We start from the raw sequence: 17576 nt of genomic DNA, 5'->3' as shown, positions 1-17576 counted from the left end.
GGGAAATTGTCTTCACCAGCGTGTGGCTGAATGTGGAGGATTATTGGTTTGTTATACCTGACTTGAGACTGCTGGCTGTTTCACGAAATAAAACTGATGCAAGATGCACTTTTTTTAAACGATTATCATGTAGTGTGGTATGAATTTAAGGCATGGGCTCAGTTATCTCCCTAACTTGTATGCATGTGAATAAGAATAACTTTGGCTGGAAACTGAGAAAGCATGAGACATAGGATCAGCTCCAAAGCAGTCTGGCTGTGGTGACTCAAACTCCTCATGCGTTTGTTTACCTACTTACCTTCCCAGCTGAGTGCTGAGAGCTGAGGCAGCTGTGGCACAGCAGAGGTGCAGTATCAGAGCAGAGAGGCTGGCACTCCTAAGATTCCAGAAATCTCCTGAGAAGTTTAGTGTGCTGTGGCTTTCTCATTGCAGCTTGAAGCAAAAAAAAGTTGTGAAATTCTGGAGTAGGGTCAAGAGATCTTAATTTCTTATTGCAACTTACCTTGGAGAATTAGGCATCCTTTTAAGTATAATTTGCAGTGATTGCAGGGATTATGGCTTGTTCCCCTAGTATTCTTACAGTGAGAGCATTGTTTTTTCAGCCCTCCTGGGGCAGAATGAGCTTTTAAAATTTCTAGTCCAAAGAGAATTTTACTGAGTGATTGTCCTTAACTTGCTGGCTTAACCAGAGAGGAGTTAACTTGAGTGCAGATAATCAAGATTTAAGTAATATAGAAGTCTATAAACAACTGAATGTTTAAACTCGCTTCTATTCTTAAAGGAGTCTGTGTGTGGAATTATCCCAGCAGAGCCACTTCTGTGCTTCTTAGCAGTGGAACTGGAGTTCAATTTTGCCACTTCAGGGTTGAAGACAAACAGCAGTAATGAATTATTTGCTCTCTCCAAGTGAGACAGCAGTAGGCATCTAGTCTTGCAGTAGACTTTGAAAGAAGCAATGGCAACTCTGGATAGCTAATTTGTGGAGCTGTGTGGACTTGGTGTATGGAGGTTTATATTTGGGGACAGTAGTCTGTGGAGCCTCGAGATGTCAGCATGTTCTGGAAGCAGGTTTCACATTCTCTGTCTTCCTCCTGTAGACTAGCTGTCTGGGCTTGGGAGCATGGAGGAAAAGGAATTGCCATCTGTTAGAAAACAGCAATATTATTGCCTCTTCATCTTCCTTCTAACAAAGCATATGACAGTGTGGGCAAAAGTGGGAGGGGGCAGAACAGAAAGAGAAATCTGTCAGTGTCTGTGTTCTGCTGTCTGCTTCTCTTCCAATTAAAAACAAATGTTATTTAGATAACTTAATGAAACTGTACCCATCAATCAAATGTGCCAGGCTGAAAGATGCAATAAATTTCTCTCTTACAGTAAGTATTTCTCCTTCTTGCTTCTAAAAAAAAAAGGCAAACAAATTAAGGTGTTACTGATCATGAAAATGGTAACCTTATAGCCCCGTTACCTTAAAACCTCAACTTTCAGATTGCAAAATTTAACTTTGTAGAAAAGAAACCACACAGAATATTGTTTAAATAATATAAACTTTTCGTATCACTAAAACAGTTGAAGTCTTAAAAATCCTTGGAACAGTCTTGTTTTAATTTGCTTCCACTGGTATTTTGTGGCTCATACTTACACTGAAAAGTCTTTAACTTTGCATGTCAAAGATGCATCACAACCTAAGAATGAACCAAGTAAATCATTGTTAAAAGTCCAAGTTGAGAAGTACTAAGGAAGAGAAATGAAACGTTTCTTCCTCTGTATTGACTATAATGATGACAAGGAAGACAGTGGTGTTATTCACTTGTTTTATTGTAGGTTTGAAATCAGTTGTTTTCCTTTCCTACAGCTCTACTGTGAGGTAGCAGCATATGATGGTTTGTGATTTGACAACTATCTTGCATTTGTCATTTCAGAATACCTGACGGTGTTTTCCCAGATGATTGCATTCCATGATCCAGAGCTGAGTAACCACCTTAATGAAATTGGTTTTATTCCAGATGTAAGTGCTAAGGGTCCCTATAAGTATTATTCAGAGGAATTAAAAAATGGGAAATGAGGGCAACCGGGATGAAATGCCTTTGCAGATTGTTTCAGTAGCACTTCAACAAAAGTGAAACTTCCATATTAATGGACCTTTCTGAATATGCTGATAAAATGATAAAGTTTGACTCTCATTTTGCATGCTTCAGTCCTTCCTGTTCTGTTGGGATGATAAATACAAAAAAAAAAGTACTATTAGCCAGTTACTATAACTTACAAATTCATCTTAAAAGGTGTGTATATTTATTTTTGAAATGTAGATTAATGTACAAAAATTAATGTGTCCCTAAATTACTAGCAGCAAAATTACTGCAAACTAATTAAGTGCTGTTGATTAACACAATAGACGTATCATTTTACAAGTAATAGCAAAAATATGTGCAAGTGTGGTTAATCTTGTAGATATATCAGACCTTGGAAAATTCTTAGCAGTCGTTTGCTGGAGTCTATCAGAAACATGGGACAAGTGTATAACTTAGACACAAGTTTTATGCTTTCCTTGGAAAGAAGTCTGTAAGATGGAGGAAAATGAAAATTGAGAACACAGACAAAACGTAGAAGAGAGGATAGACTATGCTGGAAAAAGCAAAACAGGACCTTCTTTAGAGGCTCACTTCTAGCTATGAGTGTAAATAAATAGTAAAGCTTTCCTCCTCCTTTTTAGAGAGGTGCATGTAGTCCAAAAAGCCGAGATAAAAATAAAAATGTTTGTCTGCCTACTATAGCATTATTGAAGTTTATGACTGATGTTTCTGAAATGTACATTTAGACAAGGCCATAGAGATAATGTTGTTATTTGTGGTCTATATCATTCTATATTTGGCATTTAGAAATTTTGTAATTACAAGTTAGTCATAAGAATGTGATGACAGAGGAGGGAAGAGGGAAACTGAAATCAGGAGATGTTCTTGTAGAAAAAAATTTCTTAAATAAGAAATTTATATGCATTGTTTCTATGTGCAATATAAAGATTACTTTATCGGAAAAGTCTTATGCTTATTAGGAAATATTTTAAGTTGGGCTACCAAGGCCAAGCCTCTGAAAGTCCTTTGTTGTGCACAGTTCCTGAGTGAATTTGTGGATCTTTGGGACTGGCAGATATTCATTATCGCTGTTAACAAAGATTGTAATGGAAAAGCAAGTATATATTCTCATTTGTGGAGGTGTTTTAATGTAATAATGTTGTTTGATTGATACAAGCGTAAAAGATATTGCAGTGTTAAAATAAGCAGAAGAGAAAGCCAGTGTATTGCATTATAAAGTGAGAAGTTTGACAAGGCCGTGTACTGCAGATGACCCATGTCTGAAGAGGGCAGGTGGGAGGAAGATGAAAAGAAGGTAATGAGAAGTGAGAACATTGATCTGTAGAAAGCCTAGATATTTGAGTAGGCGAAGGGCAGCAACATTTAAGTTCCTGAGGGAGAATCAGTTTTGCAGCATCACTGTATAAATGTACTCGATGCTTATTTGTTAAAGGCCACAGATGACCAAAGCAATTCCTCTGTGTATTTTGTCCAGGAAACTAGTTCCCACTGAAGTGGTAAAGATGTAATTTTCTTGACCACCTTACGGATCCTCATTTAGACTACTAATCTTTATGTGAGAGCTCAAGTTATATTTCAGTGCTCTCCACTGAAAACTTCCAAAGTACAAGTCAGATGGAATAGTTTAAAATCACGTTTTGTCATATTTTAGTTTGCATTTTGTTAATCATTGGACAGCTCATAGTCACACATGAGCCTTGTCTCTAAGAATTACAGTCTAGAAATTGTTAGGTAATGTAGTAAATAATTGCAAAACAGAGGTATATTTTTGGAAAAACCCTCTTGCATTGACAAATCCTTGTTCTAAAATTAACACTAACCTCTGAAGAGAAGTTGTCCTTCTAAATTGTCTGTCTCATTTTTGGGTTTTTTTGAATAGCTAAAAGTTGTTCTGACTTTCAGATTAGTGAGCTAGTGATTTTTTTTTTGTACTCGTAACAAGGCAGCACAGGATCCATCAAGGTGAAGTATGTGCGCTGTAGTAATGAGATCTGAACTAGAGTTTCGTGCTTGAGTACTAATCCTATCAAAGTAAATCCTGATTAATCTTTCATCATTGAAACGCAGGCTCCACTGCAGGGAAGATTGTGTTTCCTGGCACCCTTCTCATTTGCTTCAGGTCACGTAGCTCTCAGAATATTGAATACTGCTGAAGCTTGAATTGTTCTGAATATTATTAGCTGATGTGGTGCCTGGATTAGGTACATTGCTGTGGCTGTGTGATTTACATGTAAATACAGGGGTGATATATATTGTGAACCTTACACTTCTTCTTTGCTTACTCTCCCAAAGTTTATAATCTTTCCCACCCTATATAATGCTTTATAATATTTTCCTTAATTTGCTGAATAATTCTGACCCTAAACAGCAGACCATTTTGAACTGAAGAAAAACAAGGAAGTGTACTATGTTACTAAAAGTGTAACTATAGCCATAAATTATTCTAAAGCACTTTCAGCTGCAAATTTTGGAAGCTAGAAACAGTTGTCATATAGTCCTTAACAGATGTCAAAGTCTGGCTGCAGTTACTTTTATCATTGTGCTGGAGCTGCTAGCACAGGTGGATAGATACCTTTGCTTGATTTGGGTGATATGCAGGAGCTGTCAGTAATAGGGGCCTCGTCTAAGTGAAAATAAAAATCCTGCCCTTGAAGTACTTTACCTCTGTTCTGCTGCACAATTTCTTGGTAATGAATCTGAAGGAGAAGTTTCTTGCTGGTACATTTTATCTTGTGAAGAAAGCAATAATTCCTTAAATTTTGTTTGTGTAGGTGCATATGGATGGGTAGAATTTAATACTAAAAATTTGACTAGACTTGTATTATCTTTTGCACCTTTCTTAGCCTGTAAATATATGATTAATTTTCTAGGCACCATATAGGATTGAACCTAAGTATGTGTATGTGTGTATTTAAAAGATGGAACGTGAAGGTGAAAGATCCTGAGTTTATAGAATAAGCTATTTCATTTGGAAGGGGCCTACAACAGTCATCTAGTCCAGCTGCCTGACCACTTCAGGGCTGACTTAAAGCGTGCTGTTAAGGGCATTGTCCAAATGCCTCCTAAACACTGACAGCCTTGGGGCATCAAGCACCTTCCAGGAAGCTTTTTCTGGTGTTTGATCACCCTCTCAATCTTCTGTAGGTACAAGTGTGTAAAGCTTTCATCTTCTGGAGGATCAGTCAAATAATGGAACAATCCCAACAGTTATAACAGGCAATAAAAAAATCCTTATGGAAAAGGCTTTCATTAAGATTTGAGCCAATATCTCCAAGAGTTTTGAATGTTTAATGGAAGATGCACTTTTCTCAAAATATGGCCACCTAGCTATAGACAGGTAAACATCTTCACCCTGCTGAAAAACAACACAAACTGCATCTCCAAGCTCAGGTACTGAGCAGAATTTGTCACAGCAGAGCACCATTGGAAAGGAAGCTTTAGATAGGGATGATGGAAAGATGGAGAATGAAACCTAGTCTGAGGTCAACAGATTTCAATTGTAACAAAAAAAAAAACAAACCAGTGGATTTATTGTTTGAACGGGAATTGATTTTAAGGGGTTGCTGTGTGCTTCATATATAAGAAATGTCCAAATCATTACTTCAAAGCACAAAAGATCTTGTATTTTACTAGCAAAGCAAAATGATATTTATGGAACTGCTTGTCTAAAAGTAACTCTAAAGAAAACGAAGCACTGAGTTTACAGTATCTTAATGTGACTTATTCTCAGGCCGTTCCAGTGGTTCAGATGCTACTTTGATTATACATTAGGTATACTTCCCGGCTGCGGAGAGTTAAGTGTCGTTAGAAACCACAACCCCGCAATGTTTCAAGGTTCAGCCGTAAAGGGTTGGAAACCTCTTTTCCCGGAGCAGGTTATTCCGGGGGCAGGGCACGGCGCTGTTGCGGCGGGCGGTCGCTAGAGGGCAGCGTTTACCAACGCTGCGGTCAGTGCGGTACCCCGGAGCGGCCGGGGGGGACCGCGGGGCTGGGGAGCTGCGGCTCGGTGCGGCATCCTCGGTCCGCCTGCTGCTCCTTGACTTGCCGAGTGGATAATGCCACCAGTGTTGTGGCTTTCCTGTGGTTGCTTGTTAAGAGTAATCATAACGTTTTCAGGTTTACCAAGGCCTCCTTGTCTTAAAACATTTATTAAAAACAGAGGGGAAACTCCCTTCGATACAAGCTCGCCTGATAACCTTCTACTGAAGGTGTTAGAGCTACTTTTCATGTCGCTGCTAATAGTTTTGGTGAGGGTGGTTTAGAGTAAAGCAGTGCCTTTTCTTATGGTTACCTTTTAATAATCTTTAAAGTTTCTCATTTTGTGTATATTCTTGTGTATTTTTTTGTAAGTGCGTATACAATAGAGGTGTTTGTGAAATTAGGACAAAGTTCGGATCTGCTTTGGTAAAACATTTTAGTCAAATATCTGAAAAGGAGGAAATAATTTCTTTTAAATACCAAGGAATTAATGTAGTTCAAAATGACGTCCACATAATATGTACCTCCAAGCAAAGAGGAGCCTCAGGCTACTAAGCTTGTTTTCCTACTGCGTTGGAAGCAAGATATTGCATACAAACAAGCAGGTAAACAGGTATTAGCTGATAACAACCACGGTAGGGGATATTTCAGGGTACAGGGCATGTTATTATTCACTAGAATGCCATCTATTTAAGGCATGACATAGATATACTTGGGGAAATAGTATGAATGTATTGCAAGATTAAAATGGTGATAGAAATTGATTCTGGTTTAGATTTTGAACCCTTAAAATCAATTGGCAGGTTGGAGGCCAAGCTTCATAAAAGTCTCCTGAATATTAAAAGTGGTGAACAGTCTGGTCATTGCAGCTTTTTTAGTTTATGGACAGTATGGTTCCAATATTATCAGGTGCTGATATGAAGCCATAAGAAGGAAATTTAGAGAGAGAGATACTAAGAAGATTTTCAGCAAATGTGTGCATCATTTAGTCAGAGCCATAACACAGTTAAGAGTTTATGGAATAAGTAGTAATTTATTAACATAATATCAATTATGCTTTCCGCTCCTCATTTGTTTACTTCCAGGAGAAGCTTAATAGGAGGACTAATTTGCACTTTTTATGAGCTAAAAAGTAATATGTTAAGCTTTATGCCTAACTGTAAATCTTCAGAAGTATAAAACAGCACGAGCTATGCAGCTGAATAAAATTTGACAATGATCGTCTCACTCTTGCGTTCCTAATTTATGGGGACTTTCTGTGCAGTTTGTTTCAAGAAAATGGATTCTGTTGCCTGCAACATGCTGAATACTTCATTGAAAAATAAGTAACTCTCAGTGTATCATAAATGCTTAGCTCTTCACACTCTATATGATGTCATGAGGATGAAAGTTTGCAGAAATTAAAGGTTTTCTGTAGCTGTTGCAGCAGCACAAGTTCTTAGACAGTCTTGTAGTGATGTGAGTGCTGACATCAGGACATCATCAGATGGCACCTGCCTTTAAAGGTCACAGTAGAACTACATAAATGCTTAACTGATACTACTTTTGAGAATAAAACTGTTCTTAGTTCCTTCACTGAGAAGTATACATTTTAATAAATACCAACAGAGGAGAAAAAGGCAGATGTAGATATTTTTTACCTTGGAATTTGCAATTTGCACTTTTAGTTCTTTATATAAAGCCATTTTTTTCCATCGTCAAAAGGATATATTGAATCAAGTTGGTTTATCCTTTTTCAGGCATCCTTGGCTAATTTTTGCTTAGCTTAGTGAGAATTGTGACAGTTTAATGGAGCAGGTTTTTTAGTTATTTAAGACTTTGGGTGTTATTTTTTGCAAACGAGCCTAGTGAGGGTGGTGGTTGGTTTTGTTACTGTTTTTGATACAGTATTACAAACTAGTAATTTGAAAGACATTAGAACTGGGGATGGGGGATGGAAAAAGCTCAGGGGGGCTAAGAGTATGATAGTGGATCTACCACTGCATTTATTTTCCATTTTAAATACATTCATATGAAATAGCCAATTTCTAATGTATTTGACAGACAACATTAGTTCTCAAAGTATTTTTTTGTTTTCTTCCCTTCATCACCACCTTTTGCAGCTTTATGCAATTCCTTGGTTTCTTACAATGTTTACACGTGAGTATGCTTTTCCTTATTCTCTGATTAAATGTTCTTTTATTTCTTAAGTATATTTTTTCTCACTTTTTCAGCTAAAGCTTTCCTAATTGGTATAATATGTAATTTAATGGTATGCTTGTAATTTGCAAGGATGTGTTCTGGTTTGAAACTCAACACTGCCTGTCACTTACTGTCTGTCCTGGTTTGGCAATAGATAGCATTTCTATTTTTTTTTAGTTATTATGTTGAATTTGAACTGGATTATTTTACACATGAAGTATTTAGGATGTATGCAAAGGAAGCTGTTATCTACTGGAAAGAGATGTAATAATAGTTAAAAAACCAAACCAAACCTCACCACCGTCCCCTGCCCTCACCCAAATAATGGAAGAAACTGTAACTTTGTTTTTGAAGATCATCAAAAAAAGCTTTTTTTTTTATTGCACTTATACACACTTACTCTAGTAGCACTATGTTATTTGTGCATATATGTTAGGAACAAAGAGAACTTTATAATTTGGTGAGCTTTTAATTAAAGAAGACAAAGCTAATAAAACAAGTCTAGAAAGCAATTTAAAAACTTTTTTCCTCAAAGATCTCTGTGATTTTTTTCATGTCGTGTCGACATTGGCAGACTTGGAATTCAAACTTTTTAAAAAGTGGCAGAATTTAAAGAGTTGATGGATTATTTCTCTGATTAAATATCAAAGAATTTAATGTGAGATTCTTGATTGCAATTTCTAAAGATCTTGACTGTCAAGAACTGGTTCCTGCAGATGCCTGTTTTTCTATAACTTTCATGAGAATCACCAAATTTGGAAAACCAAGATGATTTCCTTGGCAATCAATTGCAATAAAATCTTAGAACTATTTAGTTGGAGGATAGCTTATTTTAAGAGAGCCACCTTCAGCTTTATATGCTATTTTTACTAGGCCTTTCTTCTTGTCTTTCCTTTATTCTGCCAGTATTTGCTTTATTCTGCTCATTCTTTTGTCTAATTGTAAGTAATTGATCTTATCGATTAACTCATTAATGTCTTCATACTGTGAAAAACTGATATGGGTGTCCTAGTGCATAATTACACTGTACCAAAAGAAAAAAAAATTGCCTAATTTTGCATAAATTTGAGATGTGAAAACCCACACACTTCCAAGTATTCATTCATGAAAGAGGACAGTGATGATTTCCAGAATAATCAAACTGCGTATGAAGACAAATATGATCCTAAAGAGGTTGAGTCCTCTTTGCTCCCAAATAAAAAAGAAAGAACTCATTAACACTCTGAGCATGTGTATATGCTTATGGGGTTTTTTATTGTGCTTATTTATCATACAGATGTCTTTCCTTTGCACAAAATTTTTCACTTGTGGGATACATTACTGCTTGGAAATTCCTCCTTCCCATTCTGTATTGGAGTTGCCATACTTCAACAGCTGAGGGATCGTCTTCTGGCTAATGGATTCAATGAGTGCATTCTTCTTTTTTCAGATTTGCCAGGTACAGAAAAAAGTATTTCTTCCCGCTTTCTCTGCCTTCCCCATTGTGTTGCTGAATAAAATATGTGCCTGCATGTAAATATGTGTTTTGAAATCATGGTAGATTTAGGCAAACTCACTGCCAGAGTGTGTGTGGGTCTTAACTACAGTTTGTTGTAGTTGGTTGAAGTCTTTTTACTGTCATCAGAAAGAATTCAGTAAGCCTGTTGTTATTTCCAGGTGAGGGTTGGAGTATTTTGTTGTGAAATTTGGAACAATTTAAAGTAATTCATAAGTGACTATTTTTAGACATACCACATATAGAAACGATCCAGTTGATAAGAATCTTTTTTAGAAATAAGTTTAGTACTGTTCTGAACAGTGCTTTTCCACTTTGATGTTGGTGCTAGCCTGTTTTCCTCTCAAACATAATTAAACTTTTACTGTGGAAGCAATCAATGTAAAAGGATTAGGGAAAGCAGTATTAGAAGCCATTGAAATTGCTCTATGTTAAATCAGTTTCCATTTGAAATTTAAAGCTTTCAGAAGAACTTCGAAAATCATACTGGAGGCTCATGACCATTGTGCAGAAGCTCTGTCTCCTTGTTCAGTGGGAGGTGGTTAACCTGTCCATACAAACAAGTGTTACATCTTATAAAAAACATTACCATTAACCGTGAAGCTTAGATCTTCTTTCAAAGCAAGTATCTAGTGAGACAGTAGAATGCATTTGAACTGAGTAAGCCATGTCAACTGGAAGATGTGTTTTTAATTTGTAATAACACATGAATAGGAAGGCTACCACGCTGAGAACATACTTATGTTCTTGTCTCCAACCCAGGATTTTACTAACATAATAGACATGTTGGTTAAGAGGTGGCACTGTTTTAATTGTGTGGCTTTTCTTTAGATAACTTTAACTTCTGGGTAGTTCCTGGGCTATTTATAGATTTATTGGGCTCTGTTTGAACACCATGTGTGCAATTCAGTAATTCATAATTTGTTTAAACAGAAGTTGTTCTTCAGAAGAGCTGAAGGAGATAATGAAGTTTGGAGGAACATTGAAGCTTAAAAAGTCTTAAGTGTTGTAGTCTTCACTACTGAATAGTTTACAGAGGTCTAGAATATGGCAGCAAGCAGGCTGAGGTTGAGTGCATAATTGCATAAATCGGTCTCTCAGAAGTTTAATGAGTTGTCATAAATGAAGCTCTGTGATTTCTTCTAATACTGTTGTTACAAATTCTGTTTCTCACTGTATACCCTTCCACATGGGCTCAGATTTCAAAATTTCACTTGTCTCCTACTTATTAGTTTAGTACTATGCATTTGCTACTTTATTTTTCCATTTATTTAATTAGGCCATTCCTTATGATGTGGATTTTTCATATTCAGGCTATATGCTTAGTCACTTCAAATGCTCGTATTAAATTTAACTAGATTAGCTATATTAGCTATTATAGATTAGCTATATGTCTTAAGTTAAATATTAATGAATCTATATTTAACTATTTTCTCACCTAAGGTCATTTTTCCATACTCTTTTTCCTTGAAGGGTGCTAAATTATAGATTCCAATTTATCATGAACCAGCTGAATTACTGGCAGTTGAAGTACTTTATGCTGAGATCATGTGTAAGAACACATAAGCATATCTGTTTATATAATAAAATTAATTCACTAAAATTTATAGTGTTGTAATGTACATGTGTTCTGCTGGTTATAGTTGATGACAACTTTGCTGATACTCTGATAGGAAATACCAGTTTCCAAAAAGCTGTGCATTTTTTTAACACTGGTGATGTCTGTAACATTTTGGATGTCAGCAGTGGCACACTGAATATTGTAAGGTTACTCTAAAGCATATCATAAAATAATACTAGTAAGACTACTAATGGAAAAAAGTGTGAGGGTGGAAGATAATCCTAATGTGACTTAAATGTTATTGGTTTAGCTCCATCAGTAACTTTTTGAACATATAATTATCATAGCCTTGTGCCTTCTCTTTCTGACCTGAGTCTTTTTCTCATTAAGAAGTATTGACTGATTATGCTTCTTGTCAGCTGTGGCTTTCAAACAAAACTTCTATTATTTTTGTTACAATAAATTGGGTGCCGAGGCTGAGAACTTCCTGAAAGTAATTTACAAGCAACCTTCACCTGAAACTGGGTCATCCCCAGGAAGAGATTATTTTCTTCAAAACATCTGCAATAATTTAATCTAAAATCAATTGTTGCTCAACAGTCTGAAACTCCTGTAATTTTCAAGCTTTTGTGCACTGGAATTTCAGGCTGCTTATGAAAGCAACTTGCTTTCCAAACTGATAAAAGTATTCTACTGCAATCTTGAAACTTTGTGGAACACTCGTTAAAGTTTTTTTGTTTTTACGAAACAAACAAAATCCTCAGTACTTTATTTCCAATTCACTGTATATAACACAGTTTCAATTTCTGGTTAAAAAAGTTAATGATATGAGGAAAAAGAAGCAGCCTCATGCCATTATTGATTACTTGATGCTGAAAACCCTTTCCAATGCTTGTCTCAAAGCTTTGGCCATATTTTGTCTACAAAGTCAATACAATTGGACATTACTCGCTATTTTTGGAAGCTCTATTTGAAATTTTAATTTATTTTCATATAGTTTAAACAATGTCCTAGCATATTAGGAAATTTATTTGAAGAATTTGGCAAAATAATTGGTTAATTAAGAATACTAGAAAGTTCCTTTGCTGTAGCCACAAATGTCCTAGTTCATTCCTTGTGGAGGCTGTATGAAAGGGACGTATATCAACTGCTAAAACTTAAATAGAATTAGATTGTTTAGGAAATAACTACCCAAGGTGTTTTTCTTTAAATTCTCTTTCATTTGTTCTTTCATATTTTTTCCTTGTGTTTAAGGAGCTCTGTTAAGTATGAACTTTACTGAAACAATGTAACTACCGGAGAAGATTTAGGAGGTACTATTTGAGACACACAAACAAAACCAACCCAAAGTCACTGCTAAACTTTATGTGTAGTTTAGAGATATAGTAAATTTTGTCCTATTCAGGTGATGCAGAGAGAGCAAAGACTGTATGCATTACCTTTGTTTTTCCTAAAAGTCTGACATGTAGCAGAATGTGGTAGGAACATACAGTGCCACCCCTCCACCTCTTCTGCCCTACCTGTTTCTCCTGAAAAGCCTGTAACCATCCAAGAGGGCACTCCAGTTACAGGTCTCATCCCACCAGGTTTCACTTGCACCAATGATGTCAAATCTCTGGGACTGGGCCAAAGCTTTGAGCTCTTGTTATTTTTCCACATGCCAAGTTCATTAGTGGAGAAACATTTCAGGTGTGGTATATTGTAGCCAACACCTCCTGAGACAGATTGAGAGATCCCACGTGTGCTGGTTTTCTCAAGTTTTGGCACACCATCCCATCGCTCATCACTGGCAAGCCTGGTTTTGTCCCTTTCCACCATCCAAGTTAGTTTAAAGCTCCTGCACTAAAACTCTTTTTCCCTTCTGAGATAGGTGCATCCTGTCAGGTGTCAGTAGACTAGGTATTGAGTAGATCATCCCATGGTCAAAAAACCGATTACACCAACCTCAGAGCCACTCGTTGACCTGGTCTATTTGCCTATTCCTATCAATATTATTCACTGTTACTGGAAGAAGCAAGGAAATCACTACCGGTGCTCCTGATCCCTCTACCAATTGTCCCAGTGCCCTGAAATCTGTTTTGATTGGCCTCGGACTTCTCTTTGTTTTTTCATTGCTGCCAGTTTGAACAATTAATAGCAGATAATAGTCGGAGAGTCTTTTTAACTGGAAAGTTTTCCAGTAATAAAAAAAATTATTAGTAAAAATTATTAGTAAAACTAGTAGTAGTAAAAAAAAAATTCTGAGCATGTTCCTCATCTTTGCTGTGTTAAATTGGCTTTTTGTAGATGCAGGTGTATTTCATAATGCAGTTCCTCAAGATTATTGACTTTGGTACAGAAGCAAAGAGATTCATTAGGGCACACCTGCTCACCAAGGCCGTTTAATAGTGTCAGACTCTGTAAGACTGATGTTTTACCTGAAGCTGTGAGTTCTTTAATTATTCACCTTTTCCACTTGTAGTGACACAAACAAGACGCAGTTCTAGATTATAGATTCTACCCTCTTGAGACTAAAGACAAATCCTTTATTTTATTCTGTAGTTGTCACTGGCAGAAGAAAATCAAATATATATCCTTTAGCAAAGGACTGTCTATCACAAGAGGTGGTGTTTCATAAAAAGGGTGAAAAGTGAGTTCATCAGTAGAACTTTCCTAGCATGTCTTAAAACACACAGTGACATGCGGCTTATGCCTTCTGTTTCTTGACAGAAGTTTGATAGTACTCTTCATAGTGAAAGGGCACTTCAGAAAATAGATAATCCACCTGTTAGTAATGTAGGATTTTGTGCACCTCTACATCGGAATAAAATCAAAGCAGAAGAAGGGAGAATGTCAAATATACTAGCATTTCTAGGCATGCAAAGACAAAATTCAGGCCACTCTTATCTGAGCTTTGCTTCTAGATATGGTGTTTTGTTTTTTTTCTCTATACAAAGGTGTCTCGGGAAAATATTTCCCTCTTTTTTGTTTGTTTTGTTTTATTAAAATTACAAGCATAAAATTGGTTCAGTATTGGACTAATGCTTAGAAAGCAAGAGTGTACACTAGACTTTTTTCTTTTTACAGTTACAGAGAATGTTGCTGACAGAGCAAGGTACCTAATAGGGTATCTGTCTGTAGTTTGGTTATGCTGAGTGTGTTTGCCTGTACAAGTGTAAATGCTCAATAATCTTTAGTTCTCTAACTGTTAATTGAGGAGAAGTTTTAAATGAACTGCACAAATAATGCAGCATTAAAACTTCTTGATTAAAATGTACATTAGCAGCACATCTCCATATATTGTATATATATTTGGGGACTGTATATCTAGCATTGTTATAGAAATAACCATAACTGCTTAAATACAGAATTGGAATGGCAGTGTAGGCTGAGAGCTAGAGAAATCTCTCTGTCAAAATAAGGACTGAGAAATGGGGTCTGTTTTAAGTGAATTCTCAATGTTCTCGTACTGTGAGATAGCTGTCAGTTCCCTTTGGTTTACTTTCACTGAAACTCTTGCCTTTATAAATCTGCAGGAGGCACTTGATTCCATCTGTCCAAACTCTGTTCTTAATATACTAAAAGCTGGAGTTTAATAGAAATCAACAGAAAGACCAAAACTAAACATGGAGAAGTAGAGCAGGATTTGTACCTAAAGTCTTTGTTGATATTACAAGCTTGGAATAAATTTCAGGCCTGCATTGTTACTATTAAAGGGCAAAACTTGGAGATAGGAGAAGGACAGATATCCCAACTGGGATGAGCTGAACATTGCCTGTATTCTGAAAATAATGATAAATCGTCTAAGTACCCATCAGGGGTATGTCAGTTGAAGCCTCTGTCACTGCAAAAATTTAAGAAGTCTAGGCATGCATCTGTAGGGGATAGGCTGGTCACATTGCATTTGGCCTCACAGCAAGGCAATGAGCTAGGTAGTCTCTTGCGGGTCCTTTAGTCTTTATGCTAAAAAAAAAACCCATAGCACAACTCTAAGGAAAAAAAATTCAGCAAGCACGTAAACTGATAGAGTATAAAACAGAAACTTGTCTGCTGGGAAGGTAACCCTGAAATGACAAACTTAAAAATGTCTTGAATGTACTTAAATACTTCCGTGTGTAAATTGAAGTGAGGGGTGTTAGCTTTCTCACAGAATAGGGCAACTTTTTTCCTTGGCTGATGAGTCGGTTAATTATGCAGCAAGCTTTAGAAATGTATACTGACAAGGTTGGCCCGATGTTAGCTACTTAAAGCTATTAGTTTTGCAATGTGAAACACTAACATAGACTTAACTAATGGTAAACACTGAAAGTTTTGGATCTCAGTAAGTTATCTACTGTAGTAACAAATAGCAAGAACATTTCTTTAGAAATGAAAGCAGTTTTAAGCATGGGTACATAAGCAAGATGGTTGTTATCCTTCCTGTTTACAGTTTCTTTATTTGTGAGAAATAACATTTCAATCTTGAATAAGATGTTGCTTGCTCTGGCAGTTTGAGAGCATTACGTGGTTCAGGATACTCATTTGGCAGATCTAGATATTCTCTTTGTATTTATCTTTACCGGGAGTTTTTTCATCATTGATCTAGGAATGAATGAGTCAAATTAGAGGCTTTCATCCTTTTCTCATGGCAATAGTAACTCCTTTTCAAGGTCGTTTCAATTTTTGTCTTATTTTAACAAATGGAAAATCAGATTTACTTCATATTATTTCCTTAAGAATATCCTGAAGGCTAACAGGAGGAAAGCTACATTAATACAGAAGACTTCTACTTATGGCTCTTCAGAGACTAATCAGTTTTATAAGCATGTGGCCTGGTCAGAGTTTCTGACTGCAGAGTTTTTTACAAGTTTATGCCTATTATGCCTGGGAAATAGCAAAAGTCATAGTTACCACCCAGAGGGAAACCTATAAAAGCATGATCTCTATTTATGCATGCTGAGTTTCAGTATTTGCATATTATTTCTGTGAAACACAGATTTAGGATAGAGAAGGTGAGTTTCATTGGTATTTCAACTGACTTAATAGACATGTAGCAAATATTATAACAAACCATACAACATATAAAAGCCAAAAAAAGTTTTTCCTTCAAAAATGGTATGTTGTTGGATGTTGTGTTGTTGGCACCACAAGTTCCTCATTTCCAACACATTGTTTGTGTTTCAAACAGTTTTTCCTCTGAGCCAATTCCTTCAATTTTGTAAACCTGTCCTTTTATGCATCTTCTGTAGATGGTTATTATCTACCTATGAAATAATGTTCATTCTTCTGCTGAGATGCTTTATTTCCCCTTGTGTATCTCTCAGGTTTTGTGTAGTATCCTCCATCTGACTATTTCCATTATACAGTGTGAATTCCTGTGCTTCTGATGTTGGCCAGTATCTTACCCTGTGTTAGGCTTGGTTCAGATGTCTTAAACATTTTGTTAGTTTGTAGAAATGTTTGTTGTTAAACAGCCCTGGCACACCTCATAACAATGTTTAAAACACGCTTTCCTGTTGAAGTTTAGCCAACATTAGTCTAAATGTAATCTATTTCTGTTTTATTTCTCACTAAGACATAGCATGCAGCATTTGGTGATTCACTTACAGTGAAGCTTTACTGCTTGTACAGCCACTCTGCGTTCTGTGTCTTCCCTGGTCACCTTTTATCAGTGCAGGACAGCATCACATTTCCATACTGGAAGGCACTCTTTATTAAACCTTTTCACTGAAATGCTGAGTCAGAGCAATTTTTACAATCACAAGTAAGAAAAGGATGCAAGTTTGCCCTTTGTGCAGTCTAATGTCTCAGGGAATAATTCATAGTGTTTACTGCTGCTTCTCTCTATTGCTGGCCACAAAACAATGAAGTCACGAAACTATCCTGTAATGTATGAAATAAATTATGTAAAAAGAATAATTTTGCATTGACCTTTTTGTTTATAATAACCTTCTAGCACTAATAGATACAGAGACGTTGGATAGAAATGTCACTTCTCTTCCTAGATTTGTCCTTTTAAATATGCTGACTCAGTGTATCTATTTGTGTGTCACCAGAAAAAAAAAAAAGTTTATGGCCTTTTACCTCTTTCTTCTAAGAGCAGGAATCGGGAGATCGAACTGACTGACCTATTCAGCTTCACAACTTTTCACAGAGATTTTCTGGCCTATTTATGTGGCCGTGTGGTGAAAGCTGATGTTGCCTGGCAGGGTAGCAATAAAGTATTTGTGATGGAGAGGTCAAACCAAGCTCATAATTCTGGGCTATTCCCAAAATGCAGAAGCAGTTTATTTTGGCTGAATTTCTTAACTGG

The 17576-nt window shown here is 36.4% G+C and overlaps 1 protein-coding gene across 5 annotated transcripts in view; it reads left to right on the top strand.

The window, feature by feature from the left end:
- Positions 1–17576, top strand: part of TBCK (TBC1 domain containing kinase) — a 99770-nt gene that overhangs the window by 45261 nt on the left and 36933 nt on the right. For all 5 annotated transcript variants that reach the window (XM_017833544.1, XM_017833542.1, XM_017833541.1 and 2 more), the window contains 3 exons: positions 1920–2005; positions 8171–8207; positions 9526–9687. In XM_017833544.1, coding sequence (XP_017689033.1) covers positions 1920–2005; positions 8171–8207; positions 9526–9687 — 285 coding nt within the window. The remainder of the gene's footprint in view (positions 1–1919; positions 2006–8170; positions 8208–9525; positions 9688–17576) is intronic.

Source organism: Lepidothrix coronata, unplaced genomic scaffold (genome assembly GCF_001604755.1).
Source record: "Lepidothrix coronata isolate B3197 unplaced genomic scaffold, Lepidothrix_coronata-1.0 Scaffold215, whole genome shotgun sequence".
Classification (NCBI taxonomy): Eukaryota; Metazoa; Chordata; class Aves; order Passeriformes; family Pipridae; genus Lepidothrix; species Lepidothrix coronata.
Note: the sequence above shows the minus strand (reverse complement) of the source record. Positions and strands in the feature narration are given on the sequence as shown.